This window comes from Carcharodon carcharias, chromosome 6 (genome assembly GCF_017639515.1).
Source record: "Carcharodon carcharias isolate sCarCar2 chromosome 6, sCarCar2.pri, whole genome shotgun sequence".
NCBI lineage: Eukaryota > Metazoa > Chordata > Chondrichthyes > Lamniformes > Lamnidae > Carcharodon > Carcharodon carcharias.
The window spans coordinates 187430907-187445489 of NC_054472.1; the positions used below are offsets into that span (position 1 = coordinate 187430907).

General features: G+C 45.0%; 1 protein-coding gene across 1 annotated transcript in view; it reads left to right on the forward strand.

Annotated features, from left to right (window-relative positions):
- Nucleotides 1-14583, forward strand: part of LOC121278866 (protein SSXT-like) — a 61724-nt gene that overhangs the window by 31704 nt on the left and 15437 nt on the right. Inside the window, exons 3-4 of the mRNA XM_041189323.1 lie at nt 1119-1203; nt 5017-5170. Of these exons, the coding sequence (XP_041045257.1) occupies nt 1119-1203; nt 5017-5170 (239 nt within the window). The remainder of the gene's footprint in view (nt 1-1118; nt 1204-5016; nt 5171-14583) is intronic.

A 14583-nucleotide genomic window follows, 5' to 3' on the forward strand; every position in this document is an offset into this window, starting at 1 on the left:
TATGGGTCTGGAACTCTCTGACTGAAAGGGTAGTAGAGGCAGAAACCTTCAACTCGTTTAAGAAGCATCTGGATGTGTACCTCAAATGCTGGAACCTGCAGGGCTATGGACCAAATGCTGGAGAGTGGAATTAGGCTATGTGGCTCATTTCTCGACTGGTGCAGACACGATGGGCTAAGTGGCCTCTTCTCGCGCTGTAAACTTTCAATGATTAGATTGACAAGCGAACCAAAGAGGAAAATGAAGATAATTTTTTTTTACACACCGTGAGTTGTTGTGTTCTGGAACACTCCAGCCCAAAGGGCGGTAGAAGCAGATTCAATAGGAACTTTCAAAAGGGGAATTGGATAAGTCGTCAAAAAGGGGGGAAAAAATTGCAGGGCTATAGGGTAAGAGCAGGGGGAGTGGGGCTAATTAGATGGCTCTTTCAAAGAGCCGGCACAGGCACCATGGGCAGAATGGCCTCCTGTGCTGTATTATTCTGTGGGAATTCCTGGAAGGTGACCTAGGGAAGGTTTGGCTTTGATAACTCTAAACGACGAAAGAATGAACTTGCATTTCCATAGCACTTTACAGGCAATGAAATAATTTCACAGCGTTGTCACTGTTGTAATGAAGGGAGTGCAGCTATCAGTTTGCGCACAGCAAGCTCCCACAGGTAGCCATGTGATAATGGGCAGATCATCGTCTGCTTTTGTGACGTTGATTGAGGGATAAATATGGGCCAGGACACTGGCTGCTCTTCATGATGGTGGCTGTGGAGTCCATTGAGCCCAACTGTAGAGGGTGGAGTGGGCCTCTGTTTGAACGTCTCATCTGAAGGTCAGCATCTCTGACTGTGCAGCACCCCCGCACTGCAGCGCAAGCCTTAATTTTGTACCCTGGTCTCTGGAGTAGGACATGAGCCCACGACCTTCTGACTCAGTGCTACCCACTGAGTCTGAAGATGACACTATGATTCAACAGGCTTGTTCACATTTGCATGAGTGTTAAGCAGACACAGGCATAAATTGAAGCTTTTAGAGCGAAGACAATAAAAATAATTCTCTGGTTGTGGTTAAAAGGCCGCAGGGGGAGTAATTAATCCTTTGATAAAATTGTTGTCTTTATTCTTCCAGGTACCAACAAATGCTTCATAGAAATTTGGTTTATCTGGCAACAATAGCAGATTCCAATCAGAATATGCAGTCACTCTTACCAGCTGTAAGTATCCTTTTTAAACGTTTTTTTTCAAAAAAAATGGAAGTTTTCAAACTTGCAGAATCTCTGATATGCAGGTGATGAAACCCTTTCAGAAGTGGGAATCAGCAGCAATATCAATTTGGAGTTAATTATTTCTGTCGTTTGTACATTCACAGCAAGTTTTTAATAAAAACGAAATCAATAAATTCAGAGCGAGGTTTAATGGAACTGGTTCCCCAAGTCACTGCACATGAACACAATAAATAGGAGCAGGAATAGACTCTATGGCCTGTCGAGCCTTCTCCGCCACTCGATGTGATCATGGCTGATCTTGGGCTCCATTTTTACCACCCGTTGCCGATATCCCTTGATTCCCTGAGAGACCAAAAACCTGCCTATCCCAGCCTTAAATGTATTCAGCGATGGAGCATCCACAACCCTCTGGGGTAGAGAATTCCAAAGATTCACCATCCTCTGAGTGAAGAAATTTCTCCTCATCTCAGTCCAAAATGACCGGCCCCTTATCCTGAGACGCTGCCCCCGTGTTCTAGATTCCCCAGCCAGCGGAAACAATCTCTCAGCATCCGCCCTGTCGAGGCCCCTTCAGAATCTTGTATGTTTCAGTGAGATCGCCTCTTACTCTTCTAAGCTCCAGAGAATTATCGGCCCAACTTACTCAGCCTCCCATCACAGGGCGACCCTCTCGACCCAGGGACCAATCTAGTCAACAAATTGCAAGCAAACAGAAGTAAATTTTGCAGATTGGGCGTATAATATAATGGGCAAATGAATTTTCACATAGGTAAGCTTGAGTGTGGTCAGAAAAACAAGGAAGCTTTATATTAGATACGAGCATACGAATTAGGCCACTTGAGCCTACTCCGCCATTCAATAAGATCATGACTGATCTGAATGTAACCTCAGCCGCACATTCCTGCCTAACTCCGATAACCTTTCACCCCCTTGTTTATCAAGCATCTATCCACCTCTGCCTTAAAAATATCCAAAGACTCTGCTTCCACCACTTTTTTGAGGAACAGAGTTCCAAAGACTCTCAGGCCTCTGAGAGAAATTTTTTTTTTCCTCATCTCTGCCTTAAATGGGCGACCCCTTATTTTTAAACAGCAGAGGAAGAAACAACGTCTCCACGTCCATCCACCCTGTCAAGTCCCGCCAGGAACTTCATAGGCTTCAATCAAGTTGCCTCTTACTTTTCGGGAGTTTAGAAAACGAGAGTCTCAGTGACGCAGGGGAATAAGGGGTCTTGGGGGGGATGGGGGGGGGGGGGGGGTGGGTGGGGGGCTGGGGGGGGTGGGGAGGTGGGCGGGGGGGTGGGGAGGTGGGCGGTGGGCGGGGGGGGTGGGGTGGTGGTTGGGGGGGGGGGTGGCGTTTTGGTGGGGGGGGGGGGCAGGGAACAAAGACGCCATTCACTAAAAGCAGCAATGCAGGTTAACAAGGCAGTGAAAACGTAAACTGAGTACTTGGGGTTTGTTTCTAGAAGGATAGAATTGAAAAGGTAAACCTGTATTGAATCTTAGTTAGACCACACTGTGTACAGCTCTGCTGTTTAGAAAGGATGTATTGGGCCACGGCGAGATTAGGTGCATCTATACTTTTCTGTTCATTCATGGGATGTGGGCGGCACTGGCAAAATTTTGTGCCCACCCCTAATTGTCTACTCAAGGTTAAGGAAACAGATGAGATCCTGGCCTTTTACAAACAGAGGGACAGAGTACAAAAACCAGGAAGTAATTTTAATCCTTTCTAAAAACTCTCGTTCAGCCCCAGCTGGAGTATTGTGTTCGATTCTGAGCACCGCACTTTAGGAAGGACGTGAAGCTCTTTGGTCAGGGTATGGAAAAGATTTACTGGGATGGATCCAGGGCTGAGGGATTACTCGGAATTGCGGAGTAGACCAGCTGGAGAAGCCAAGGAGGTCAAGGGATGATATGACAGGGGTGTTCAAAATGAAGGAGGGCTTCGACAGAGTAAGTGAAAAGAAATTGTTTCCAGTGGCTGAAGGGTTAATATCCAGAGGGCCTAGATTTAAGGTGATGGTGAAAGAACCAGAGGTGACATGAGGAAAACCCTTTTTACACAATGGGTGGTTAGAGCTTGCAATGCCCTGCATGACAGATTCAATAGTAACTTTCAAAAAGAGATTGGATAAATACTTGAAGAATAATTTCTTCTGGGCTTGCCCTATGGAAGTCAGACCAGATTCGATGGGCCAAATGGCAGCCTGGGGCCCTAATATTCTATGAATCTATCATTTTGGAAAAAGACTCTTATTTAAAATCTCTTGGCCTTCTCTAGCGCAGTGGAAATGATCCCTGTATTGCGGGTCCTCCTTATTACTGTAGCTTCCCATTTGCAGCTACACCCTGATAACTTGACTTTGCAAACTCTCTATGGGATGCTTTGCTCTGTCTACAATGTGTAGAATGGGCTGCCCAAAACTGTGGCCAGTACTTTTGTGAGCTTAGCAATGTTTTATACAGGTATGGAGTTTAAAAAAAAATTACTGAGCAGGTTATGGATCAGTTATACAAAGCCTTGATCAGAACTAACTAGAATACTGTGTTTAGCTTTGAGCAACAAGTACAAATTTATGAAGTTCTTTTGATACATCAGGTAAGGACGTTTCCAGTGACAGGAGCGTCAGTATCCAGAGTTCACCGATTTAAGATAATTGGAAGAGGGGTTGGGGGTGAGGGATGATGAGGTTTTTTCTGGTGACTTGAGAGTTGCCGTGATCTGGAACACGCTGCCTGGATAGGCGGTGGGAGCAGATTCAGTAGTAACTTTCGAAAGGGAACTGGATAAATAATTGAAAGGGAAACATTTGGGGGCTATGGGGAAAGAGGGAGGGCAAGTGTGACTAATTGGAGAAGAGCCAGCAAAGACATGATGGGCTGAATGGTATCCTGTGCTATATAATTCTATAAAACCTCCAGAAAGGTACATGGATCTTGAATGGGAGTAGAATTCAGGTTTGCTAGAATTATGCCAGGGCTTAAGGACTTAAACTATGAGGCCTATTGCATTCTTCTGTTTATTGCAAAGGTACCAATCGTACCACAAGGATTGACAAAACAATAATGCGTGTTCTTTATTTGAAGATAAGGGATAAACAAAGATACACAGACAAAGATAACTGGGAGGCTGTGTAGACACAACTGTTGCTTCATCCTGTCTACAGAGTCATGGGATTAAACATCACATACTGTCCCATGTTGGGCAGTGATGGACAACTGTTCCTTTTTTATTTATTCTTTCTTGGGATGTGGGCCTCACTGGCAAGGCCAGCATTTGCTGCCCTTCCCTAATTGCCCTTGAACTGAGCGGCTGGCTAGGCCATTTCAGAGGGCAGTTAAGAGTCAACCACATTGCTGTAGGCCAGACTGGGTAAGGACAGCAGATTTCCTTCCCTAAAAGACATTAGTGAACCAGATGGGTTTTTACGATAATCGGTGATTAGTTTCGTGATCACGGTTACTGAGACTCGTTTTTCAAACCCAGATTTATTAATAAACTGAGTTTAAAGAATTCAGTCAACTTTTAATGTCTTGATTAGATCACCCCGGAATCTTCTACATTCCGGAGAATATAAGCCTAGACTGTACACCGTATCCTCATAATTTAACCATTTTAGCCTCATGACAACCGATCAATGTCACCTGCCCTATGCAGGAGCCATTAAGGGATGAACAGGGGTGGTTTCCACGTTGGTGACTGCAGCTCTGAAGAGTTAAAGTGAGGGGCTAAACGGGTGCAATTCTGTTTTCTTTTTTGTTGTTTCAATTCACTTTTTACTTCTCTGCCCTGCTTTAGCCTCCCACACAGACCATGGCAATGGGACCAGGGGGAATGAACCAGGGCGGAATGAACCAGCTCCCTCACGGACACGCAATGGGCTCGGACAGTATGGTAGGAGGGGGTCCACCTGCTTCTCACATGCAAAACCAGATGAACGGACAGCTGCCTGGTGAGCTTCTCTTGATGCGCTATTAGGCGCCAGTGTAACTGATCATTTGGATTCACAATGAACCGGAGAGAACATCTTGTGTTTGAGAGTTCTGGAGCCTTCTGGAACCAAGTTCAGTGTTGAGCAAACTGCCCTCAGACTGCTTCAGCTCAGACAAAATATTTGCATAACCATAGTTTCTTAATTCTTTCCTGGGCTTTGAGCATTGCTGGGAAGGCTAGCATTTATTGTCCATCCCTAATTGCCTTTGAGCAGGTGAAAGAGTTAGGTTTCAAAGAATCTCTTGAGAGAGGCAGGTGGAGAGGTTGATGGAGGGAATTCCTGAGCTTAGGGCCCAGGTAGCTAAAGGCATGATCACCAATGGTGGAGCGCTTAAAATCAGGTATGTGCAAGAGGCTAGAATTGGAGGAGCACAGAGATATCAGAGTGTTGTGGGGCCAGAGGGAAACATAGAGATTGGGAGGTTGTCAAGGCCATGGAGGGATTTGGAAACACAGATGAGAATTTGAAGATTGAACCAATGTAGGCCAATGAACTCGGGGGTGATGGGTGAACCGTACTTGGTGCAAGTTACGATATGGGCGCAAGAGTTTCGGGCAATTCCTAGGTTTTGGGAGCATGACAGAAGAAATTAGAAGTCCAAAGTTCTGACTGTTCAATCATGTCAGCTTGGGCAGATAAATGGTAACTCTTCTTATCGTGTCCACAGACAGTCTATACATGGCCCAGCCAGAACTGGACACATTTTTGTGGCTTGTTGCTGAACTTGGCAAGATCTGCAACAGTGCAGGGTTCCTCTAGCGACAGGCATTGCAGGAGATGTTGTATAGTCTGTGGCTCAGTTCCACATTCACAAGTTGTCAGGTAGGTTGTATATCCCCATTTACTTATTGACACCTTTGAATGACCTACACCAGTCCTAAGTCTGTTAAGGCACTTCCAGGTTGCCCAGTTGCAATTAGCTCCTGGGGGAAAGCTTTCATCTAGTAGAATTTCCAAAGCTGGGGGTTGTTCGAGACTGGCGAGCTGGTCTTTCCACAAGGTGTTGCATGCTTCAGATGTGGTTGATTGTAATGGAACAACACTGTTCATGAAGCTCTTCCTTGACCTTAGGCGACTGAGTGTAGGTATATGACCATGTAGAGGGTGCCTCTCATCTGATGTCTGACGGAGTTGCTCTTTCTTGCTGGCTACCATTCTTCTTATATCAGTGAGAGTGATACCCGCCAGGATATATGGGCTGTTGGTGTTTGTTGGTTTTAAACAACTTGTGATAAGTCGGCAGCTTGCATTCAGAATGTCATCCATCTTCTTAGCATGAGTAGATCTTTCCCATGCAGGGCAGGTGTATTTGGCAGTGGAATAACAAAGAGCAAGTGCACTGGTTCGCAATGTTTTCCAGCTTGCTCCCCATTTTGTGTTAATGAGCTTATTCAGGATGTTGTTTCGTGCGCTCACTTTAGCCTTTGTCTTTTCGATGTGGTTCTTGATGGTGAGGCATCTGTCAAGGGTGACTCCTAAGTAGATAGGGTGCTCGCAATGCATCAGTGTTGCTCCACACCAGGTTACTTTAAGCTGGCATTTGGCGTCACAGTTTCTGAGGTGGAATGGACAAACTTGCGTCTTTGATGGGTTTGTGCGAAGGTGGTTTTCTTCATAGTAGGATGTTAGTCCCTCCAAGGCCTCAGAAAGCGTTTTCTCCACGGTGTTAAAATCGGTGCTTTGGGCAGTGACAGATAAGTCATCAGCAGATATAAAACGGCGCGTGACACCATCTATAGGTTGTTCATTTGTGTAGATGTTGTATAGCAGCAGTGCAAGCACGCTTCCCTGAGGAAGACCATTCATCTGAATACGCCACCTGCTGCACTTCCCACCTAGTTCAACATAGAACCGGCGATTCTGAAGCATGCTTTCTAACAGCTCTGTTAAGTGAATATCTTTTGTCATCTCTAGGATCTTGCAGAGGAGACGTCTATGCTTCACTGTATCGGATGCTGCTGACAGGTCTACAAAAACAGCACCTGTTACCATCCCTTGCTCAAAACCATCTTCAATATGTTGTGTGAGGTTGAGCAGTTGGCTTGTTGTTGATTTGCTGGGGTGGAAACCTGCTTGCTCTGGAATGATCTTCTCTTCTACAGTTGGTGCTATCCTACTGAATATCAGGCGTTCAAACAGCTTATTGGTGTGGCAAAGCAGTGAAATTGGCTGAAAACTCTTAGGATCTGGTGCCTTCTGCCAAATATTAGGTAACTTGTGTGTTGCCAGACAGGTTGAACAATTGTAGGAGCCATTTCTTTGCTTGCTGTCCAAAATGCTTTATCTGCTCCATTGATATGTTGTCAAGACCAATGGCTTTCCCATGTTTTAGACTAGATATACCAGTTTCCAGCTCTTCCATGGTGCATGGTACAGTGAAGCCAGGGTCATCAGTGTACTTCTTCCTATCTAGTTGTGCTCTTGGTTGTTTCTTGTTGGTTTTTCCATTTAGGAGCAACTGGTGTGCAACTTGGTTTGTAGATACATTTAGATGTTGGGCAGCTTTCTTGGGATCGCCTCCAAGTTTACATATGAGAGACCATGCCTTCTTGCTGTTTTTTGTAAGATCTGTTGTCTCTATCAAGGTGTCCCAGGTGTTTTGACACTCTTGAGAGATACTTAACATCGCCCTCTCACCGGTAGATATTGTTTCCACTGAGAAGGGGTCAGATTCAAACATTGAGACATACTCCCAGTAGAGTTCAGCATGTTAAGTAATAATTGTGCCAGGCAATGACCATTTCCCCTTGAAATTCAATGGCATTACTATCACTGAATCTCTCATTATCAAAATCCAGGCGGCTACCAGAAGTGCACTTGGACTAGCCATATAAATACTGTGGCTACAAGAGCAGGTCAGAGGCTGGGAATCCTGCGATGAGTAACTCACCTCCTGACTCCCCAAAGCCTGTCCACCATCTACAAGGCACAAGTCAGGATTGTGATGGAATACTCCCCACTTGTCCAGACGAGCGCGGCTCCAACAACACTCGAAAGCTTAACACCGTCCAGGGCAAAGCAGGCCGCTGGAGGAGCACTGCATCCACCACCTTCAGCATTCACTCCCTCCATCACCGTCGCACAGTAGCACCATCTACAAGATGCACTGCAGCAACTCACCAAGACTCCTTTAACAGCACCTGCCAAGCCCGCGATCTCTACCACCTAGAAGGACAAGGACAGCCGGCACATGGGAACACCACCACCTGCAAGTTCCCCTCCAAGTCATTCACCATCCTGACTTGGAAATATATTGGCCGTTCCTTCACTGTCGCTGGGTCAAAATCCTGGAACTCCCTCCCCAACACCACATGGACTGCAGCAGTTCAAGAAGGCAGCTCTCCACCACTTTAAGGGCAATTAGGGATGGGCAGCAAGTGCTGGCCCAGCCAGCAACATCCACATATCCAAGACTGAATTTAAAAAAAATCTAAACCAGCTCCGTGACTTTTAATTGGCATATCCCACCACAGTGAAGCACCATCGTTCTGCCTCCTGGGAGAATAATGTGTGTGAATTTCATTTTTTTTTTCGTTCATTGGATGTGGGCATCAGTGGCTAAGCTGGCATTTATTGCCCATCCCTAATTGCCCTTGTTCTGTGGGTCTGGAGTCACGTGTAGGCTAAATCAGGTAAGGATGGCAGTTTTCCTTCCCTGAAGGACATTATTGAACCAGATGGGTTTTTACAACAATCAGCAATGGTCTCATGGTCACCATCAGACTTTTATTAATATCCAGATTTTTATTGAATTTAAATTTCACCATCTCCCATGGTGGGATTTGAACCCGAGTCCCCAGAGCATTACCCTGGGTCTCCAGGAGTACTGGTCAGTGACAATGCCACTATTCCAGTGACAATGCCTCCCCTTTCTTTGCTATGAGGAGGACACTGTTAGGAACCACGTGTCCATTTAAATTTAATTTATATTTGTGCATTAAAAAAGCTTTTAGTTTCATTTAGGTTTTTTTTGTGAGCTTGGTACCTGGAAGTCTGGAGGGCATCCTAACAAAAATGCCAGGTTTACTGCATTTGTTTGTGTACGTGCATTTTTAATAAGGTTTTACAATCCACGCAGTTAAGAGACGGGTTAAAAGGAAGTTAAAGGGTTTAGTGAATTTGGGGGGGGGTGGTGTGGGGGGGTGGAAACACACAGTAGATAAAACTGTGCTGTTGCATAGCAAGAGGGTCCAGTCACACACACACGTACACGTACATGTACACACGCACGTACATGTACACACACACGTACACGTACACACACACGTACATGTACACACACAATTACACACACACACAAATAGAAAAGAAGTGCAGAGTGTGTATGTCAGAGAGAGAAGACGAGAGTTCTGTGCTCCCTGATAAGAAATTCTACAAGTTTGCTGGGGCATTGAGCTTAGGAAGCTCGTGTGTTTGCTCTGCGGTTGTAGCGATAGTGAGTTTAGGGCATGGTTTTGGATGTCTCAGGGAGAGATACCAGCTGGGACAATACTCAGAAATCCATCGGAAGAAAAACCATTCGTAACTGGGTCAGCCCAAGCAAGATGCCTTGGTGATAAGATAGTGGTAAACCTTCACTGGCTTTTTGTGTCTGTCAGGGTTATTGCTGGGGAAAAAAAGGAATGGTGCGAGTTTGAATCATTTTCTTGCATTTGTGTTGAGAGCTTTCTAACCTTTCAGTCTGGTTGAAATATAGTTCATTTTTTCGTGTTTAATCAATGCTTTATTTTGCATGTTAAAAGTTCATCGGTAAGCTCCTGTGAATCTGTTCAGTAACTGCCCTCCATAGTTTCTGGGAGAGGGGATAAAAAAAGTAGTTAGGACCTATGAAGCCAGGTTTCACTCTGGGACCTGACTTGCCCAGTATTAACATCGGCTGGGATTGTAACAACGTTCCCTTGTTACGCCTCCCAGCAACACGTTCTTGTTGTCAAACCAGCTATCAGGGAGTGAAGGCAAACTGCCAATCATACCAGGTGTGGAATTCACTCATGGGAAACCATTGAACCAAACCCAAGAGGCAACATTAAGAGCTGGCCTAAGATTTATAACTCTTGTTACGATCTCTGCAGATATGGAGCTTTTGAAGATTAAGTTCCACTCTCCTCCCGGTTTTTCGGTAGGCTTGCTTCTCGCTGCCACTCTGAGGCAAGTCTTCCAGTCTCCTATGAACAACGTTTCACTCAGTCTTCTGAGTGTCCCTGGCTGACTTCCAGCGGCAAGGCCCACTCGGATGACTCCTTAATCCTTAAATCTCCCCAAGTCCTGTCCCTTTGAACAGAGAATTAGTTCTCACCAGCACCCTGCTTGGTGGTTAATACAGGGGTAAAAATAGCCTTTTTCTCTGCTTTTCACAGCAGCAACTGATTCAGCCTCCCTCTCATAGAAACGTACACATAGCAACATAGAAACTAGGAGCAGGAGTAGGCCATTCTACCCTTGGAGCCTGCTCCACCATTCATCATGATCATGGCTGATCCCCTATCTCAACGCCATTCTCCCACTTTCTCCCCATACCCCTTGACACCTTTAGAATCCAGAAACCTATCTATTTCCTTCTTAAATATGTTCAGTGACTTGGCCTCTCTCTGGTAGAGAATTCCACAGGTTCACCAGCCTCTGAGTGAAGAAGTTTCTCCTCATCTCAGTCCTAAATGGCCTACCCCATATCCTGAGATTGTGACCCCCTTGTTCTAGACCCTCCCAGCCAGAGGAAACTTCATCCCTGCATCCAGTCTGTCCAGCCCTGTCAGAATTTTATACGTTTCAATGAGATCCCCTCTCATTCTTCTGAACTCCAGTGAATACAGGCCTAGTTGGCCCAATCTCTCCGCATATGACAATCCTGCCATCCCAGGAATCAGTCTGGTGAACTTTCACTGCAGTCCCTCTATGGCAAGTATATCCTTTCTTAGGTAAAGAGACCAAAACTGCAATCCTGGAACTCCCTCCCTAACAGCACTGTGGATGTATTTACATCAAATGGACTGCAGCGGCCCAAGAAGGCAGCTCACCACTACCTTCTCAAGGGCAGTTGGGGATGGACAATAAATGCTGGCCCTGACCAGCGATGCCCGCATCCTGTGAAAGAAAAGAAAGGGAGGTTGTGGATTCAAGCCACAATCCAGAGGTGTGAGCACAAAAATCAAGACTGACAATCTAGTGCAGTTCTCAGGGAGTGCTGCACTGTTGGAGGTGCCAAGTTTGGGATGAGTTGTGCAGCTGCTGTAAGACATCCTTGGTCCTGTCAGACTCTGTGTCCAGAAAGCCAGCTGCCCCTCTTTTCTTAAACAAAAACAAAAATACCTGGAAAAACTCAGCAGGTCTGGCAGCATCTGCAGAGAGGAACACAGTTAACGTTTCGAGTCTGCAAGACTCTTCAACAGAACTAAGTAAAAATAGGAGAGGTGAAATATGAGCTGGTTTAAGGAGGTGGGGTGGGACAAGAAGAGCTGAATAGAGGGCCAGTAATAGGTGGAGATAACCAAAAGATGTCACAGACAAAAGGACAAAGAGGTGTTGAAGGTGTTGATATTATCTAAAGGAATGTGCTAATTAAGGGTAGAAAGCAGGACGAGCAAGGTACAGATAAGCCTCTTTTTTTGTGTCAAGGTGTGAAAGCAGTCATTTGAATTTCAATAGGGGATTTTTTTGGTTACAGATCACATGGGCCTATCTCCAGGCAGAATTGCTATGATCAGACCATGTCCCTGCCCCCACCTTTCACGGTGTCCAGGACATATTCTGCCCCACATTCAGTTAAAGAGACATTGTAAAACCATAATCGTCTTGTAAAGTCCCACATCCATGAGATAATTGATAACAGTTATCTGGAGTTTACTTATGACAACTGCAGTTCTAAATTTTAAAGTGAATTTTTTTTTAAAAATTGCACTTTGGCAGTCTCTTTCGATGATGTCAGATTACCCTAAATGAGGTACTTTCTGAAGTGCAATGGTATTTTATTCAAGAAACATCTTCACAGCCCAAAGGCTGAATTGTAGTGAGACTTAGATCAAAAAAATATATAAACTGTGGCGATCAGATTAAAAACGTGCACAAAGTAATGAACATGCTATAGCAAAAGTAGTATCAGAATACTTCATAATTCATATGCTTTAGAATATAACTCTTAGTTTTAGGATTATGGCTTATAGGTTGAAGGTTAAAGGCAGATAAATGCACATCTGGCTAAGAAATTGATAAACAGCCCCGAAGTACAGGTAATTCGAACAAGCTTTAAATTAATTGCACTTAAAAGCTAATGTGTATTTATCTTCCAAAGTCAGAGAGGGGTGTAAACACTTTAAACATGGATGACCCTTTCTTAAGCTTTAAATAAAGGGCTGAGTTGCCTTGTCAACCAATCAACACCTTTTTCTCCTGCAGTATAAATTGTTGTGATTGTTTGAAATTTGGCATTCTGGTGTTTGTCCTGATGAGTGCAAGATGAAAAGCTTCGACAACATGTCTCTCTTTTCAGCAATATTCAAGCTCTGTATTACCAAGTGACTGTATTTGTAGCCAGTGACTCTGGTTAACTAAAACGAAGATTTACACTTATATAGCACCTTTTATGACCACTGGATGTCCCAAAGCATATAACAGCCAATGGAGTATATTTTGAGGTGTAGTCACTGTAATGATGTAGGAAACACAGCAGCCAATTTGCACACAGCAAGCTCCCATAAACAGTAATGTAACCTTGACCACATGATCTGATTTGCGATGTTGGTTGAGGGATAAATATTGGCCAGGACACCACAGATAACTCAAAACAAAAACAAAAATACCTGGAAAAACTCAGCAGGTCTGGCAGCATCTGCGGAGAGGAACACAGTTAATGTTTCGAGTCCGAATGACCCTTCAACAGAACTAAGTAAAAATAGAAGAGAGGTGAAATATAAGCTGGTTTAAGGGGGGTGGGACAAGTAGAGCTGGATAGAGGGCCAGTGATAGGTGGAGATAACCAAAAGATGTCACAGACAAAAGGACAAAGAGGTGTTGAAGGTGGTGATATTATCTAAGGAATGTGCTAATTAAGGGTAGAAAGCAGGACGAGCAAGGTACAGATAGAAAACAAAAACAGAATTACCTGGAAAAACTCAGCAGGTCTGGCAGCATCGGCGGAGAAGAAAAGAGTTGACGTTTCGAGTCCTCATGACCCTTCGACAGAACTTGCGTTCGAGTCCAAGAAAGAGTTGAAATATAAGCTGGTTTAAGGTGTGTGTGGGGGGGCGGAGAGATAGAGAGACAAAGAGGTGGAGCGGGGGGGCGGGGGTGTAGTTGTAGGGACAAACAAGCAGTGATAGAAGCAGCTCATCAAAAGATGTCAACGACAATAGTACAATAGAACACATAGGTGTTAAAATTAAAGTTGGTGATATTATCTAAACGAATGTGCTAATTAAGAATGGATGGTAGGGCACTCAAGGTATAGCTCTAGTGGGGGTTTTTTTTATTTATATAATGGAAATAGGTGGGAAAAGGAAAATCTTTATAATTTATTGGGAAAAAAAAAGGGAAGGGGGAAACAGAAAGGGGGTGGGGATGGGGGAGGGAGCTTACGACCTAAAGTTGTTGAATTCAATATTCAGTCCGGAAGGCTGTAAAGTCCCTAGTCGGAAGATGAGGTGTTGTTCCTCCAGTTTGCGTTGGGCTTCACTGGAACAATGCAGCAAGCCAAGGACAGACATGTGGGCAAGAGAGCAGGGTGGAGTGTTGAAATGGCAAGCGACAGGGAGGTTTGGGTCATTCTTGCGGACAGACCGCAGGTGTTCTGCAAAGCGGTCGCCCAGTTTACGTTTGGTCTCTCCAATGTAGAGGAGACCACATTGGGAGCAACGAATGCAGTAGACTAAGTTGGGGGAAATGCAAGTGAAATGCTGGTTCACTTGAAAGGAGTGTTTGGGTCCTTGGACGGTGAGGAGAGAGGAAGTGAAGGGGCAGGTGTTGCATCTTTTGCGTGGGCATGGGGTGGTGCCATAGGAGGGGGTTGAGGAGTAGGGGGTGATGGAGGAGTGGACCAGGGTGTCCCGGAGGGAGCGATCCCTACGGAATGCCGATAAGGGGGGTGAAGGGAAGATGTGTTTGCAGATAGCCCTAGTGGGGGTGGGTGGGGTGAAGGAATCGAAAAAGGCTAAAAGGTAGAGATAAAACAATGGATGGAAATACATTTAAAAATAATGGAGATAGGTGGGAAAAGAAATATCTATATAAATTATTAGAAAAAAGGGGGGGATCAGAACGGGGGTGGGGATGGAGGAGAGAGTTCATGATCTAAAATTGTTGAACTCAATATTCAGTCTGGAAGGCTGTAAAGTGCCTAGTCGGAAGATGAGGTGCTGTTCCTCCAGTTTGCGTTGAGCTTC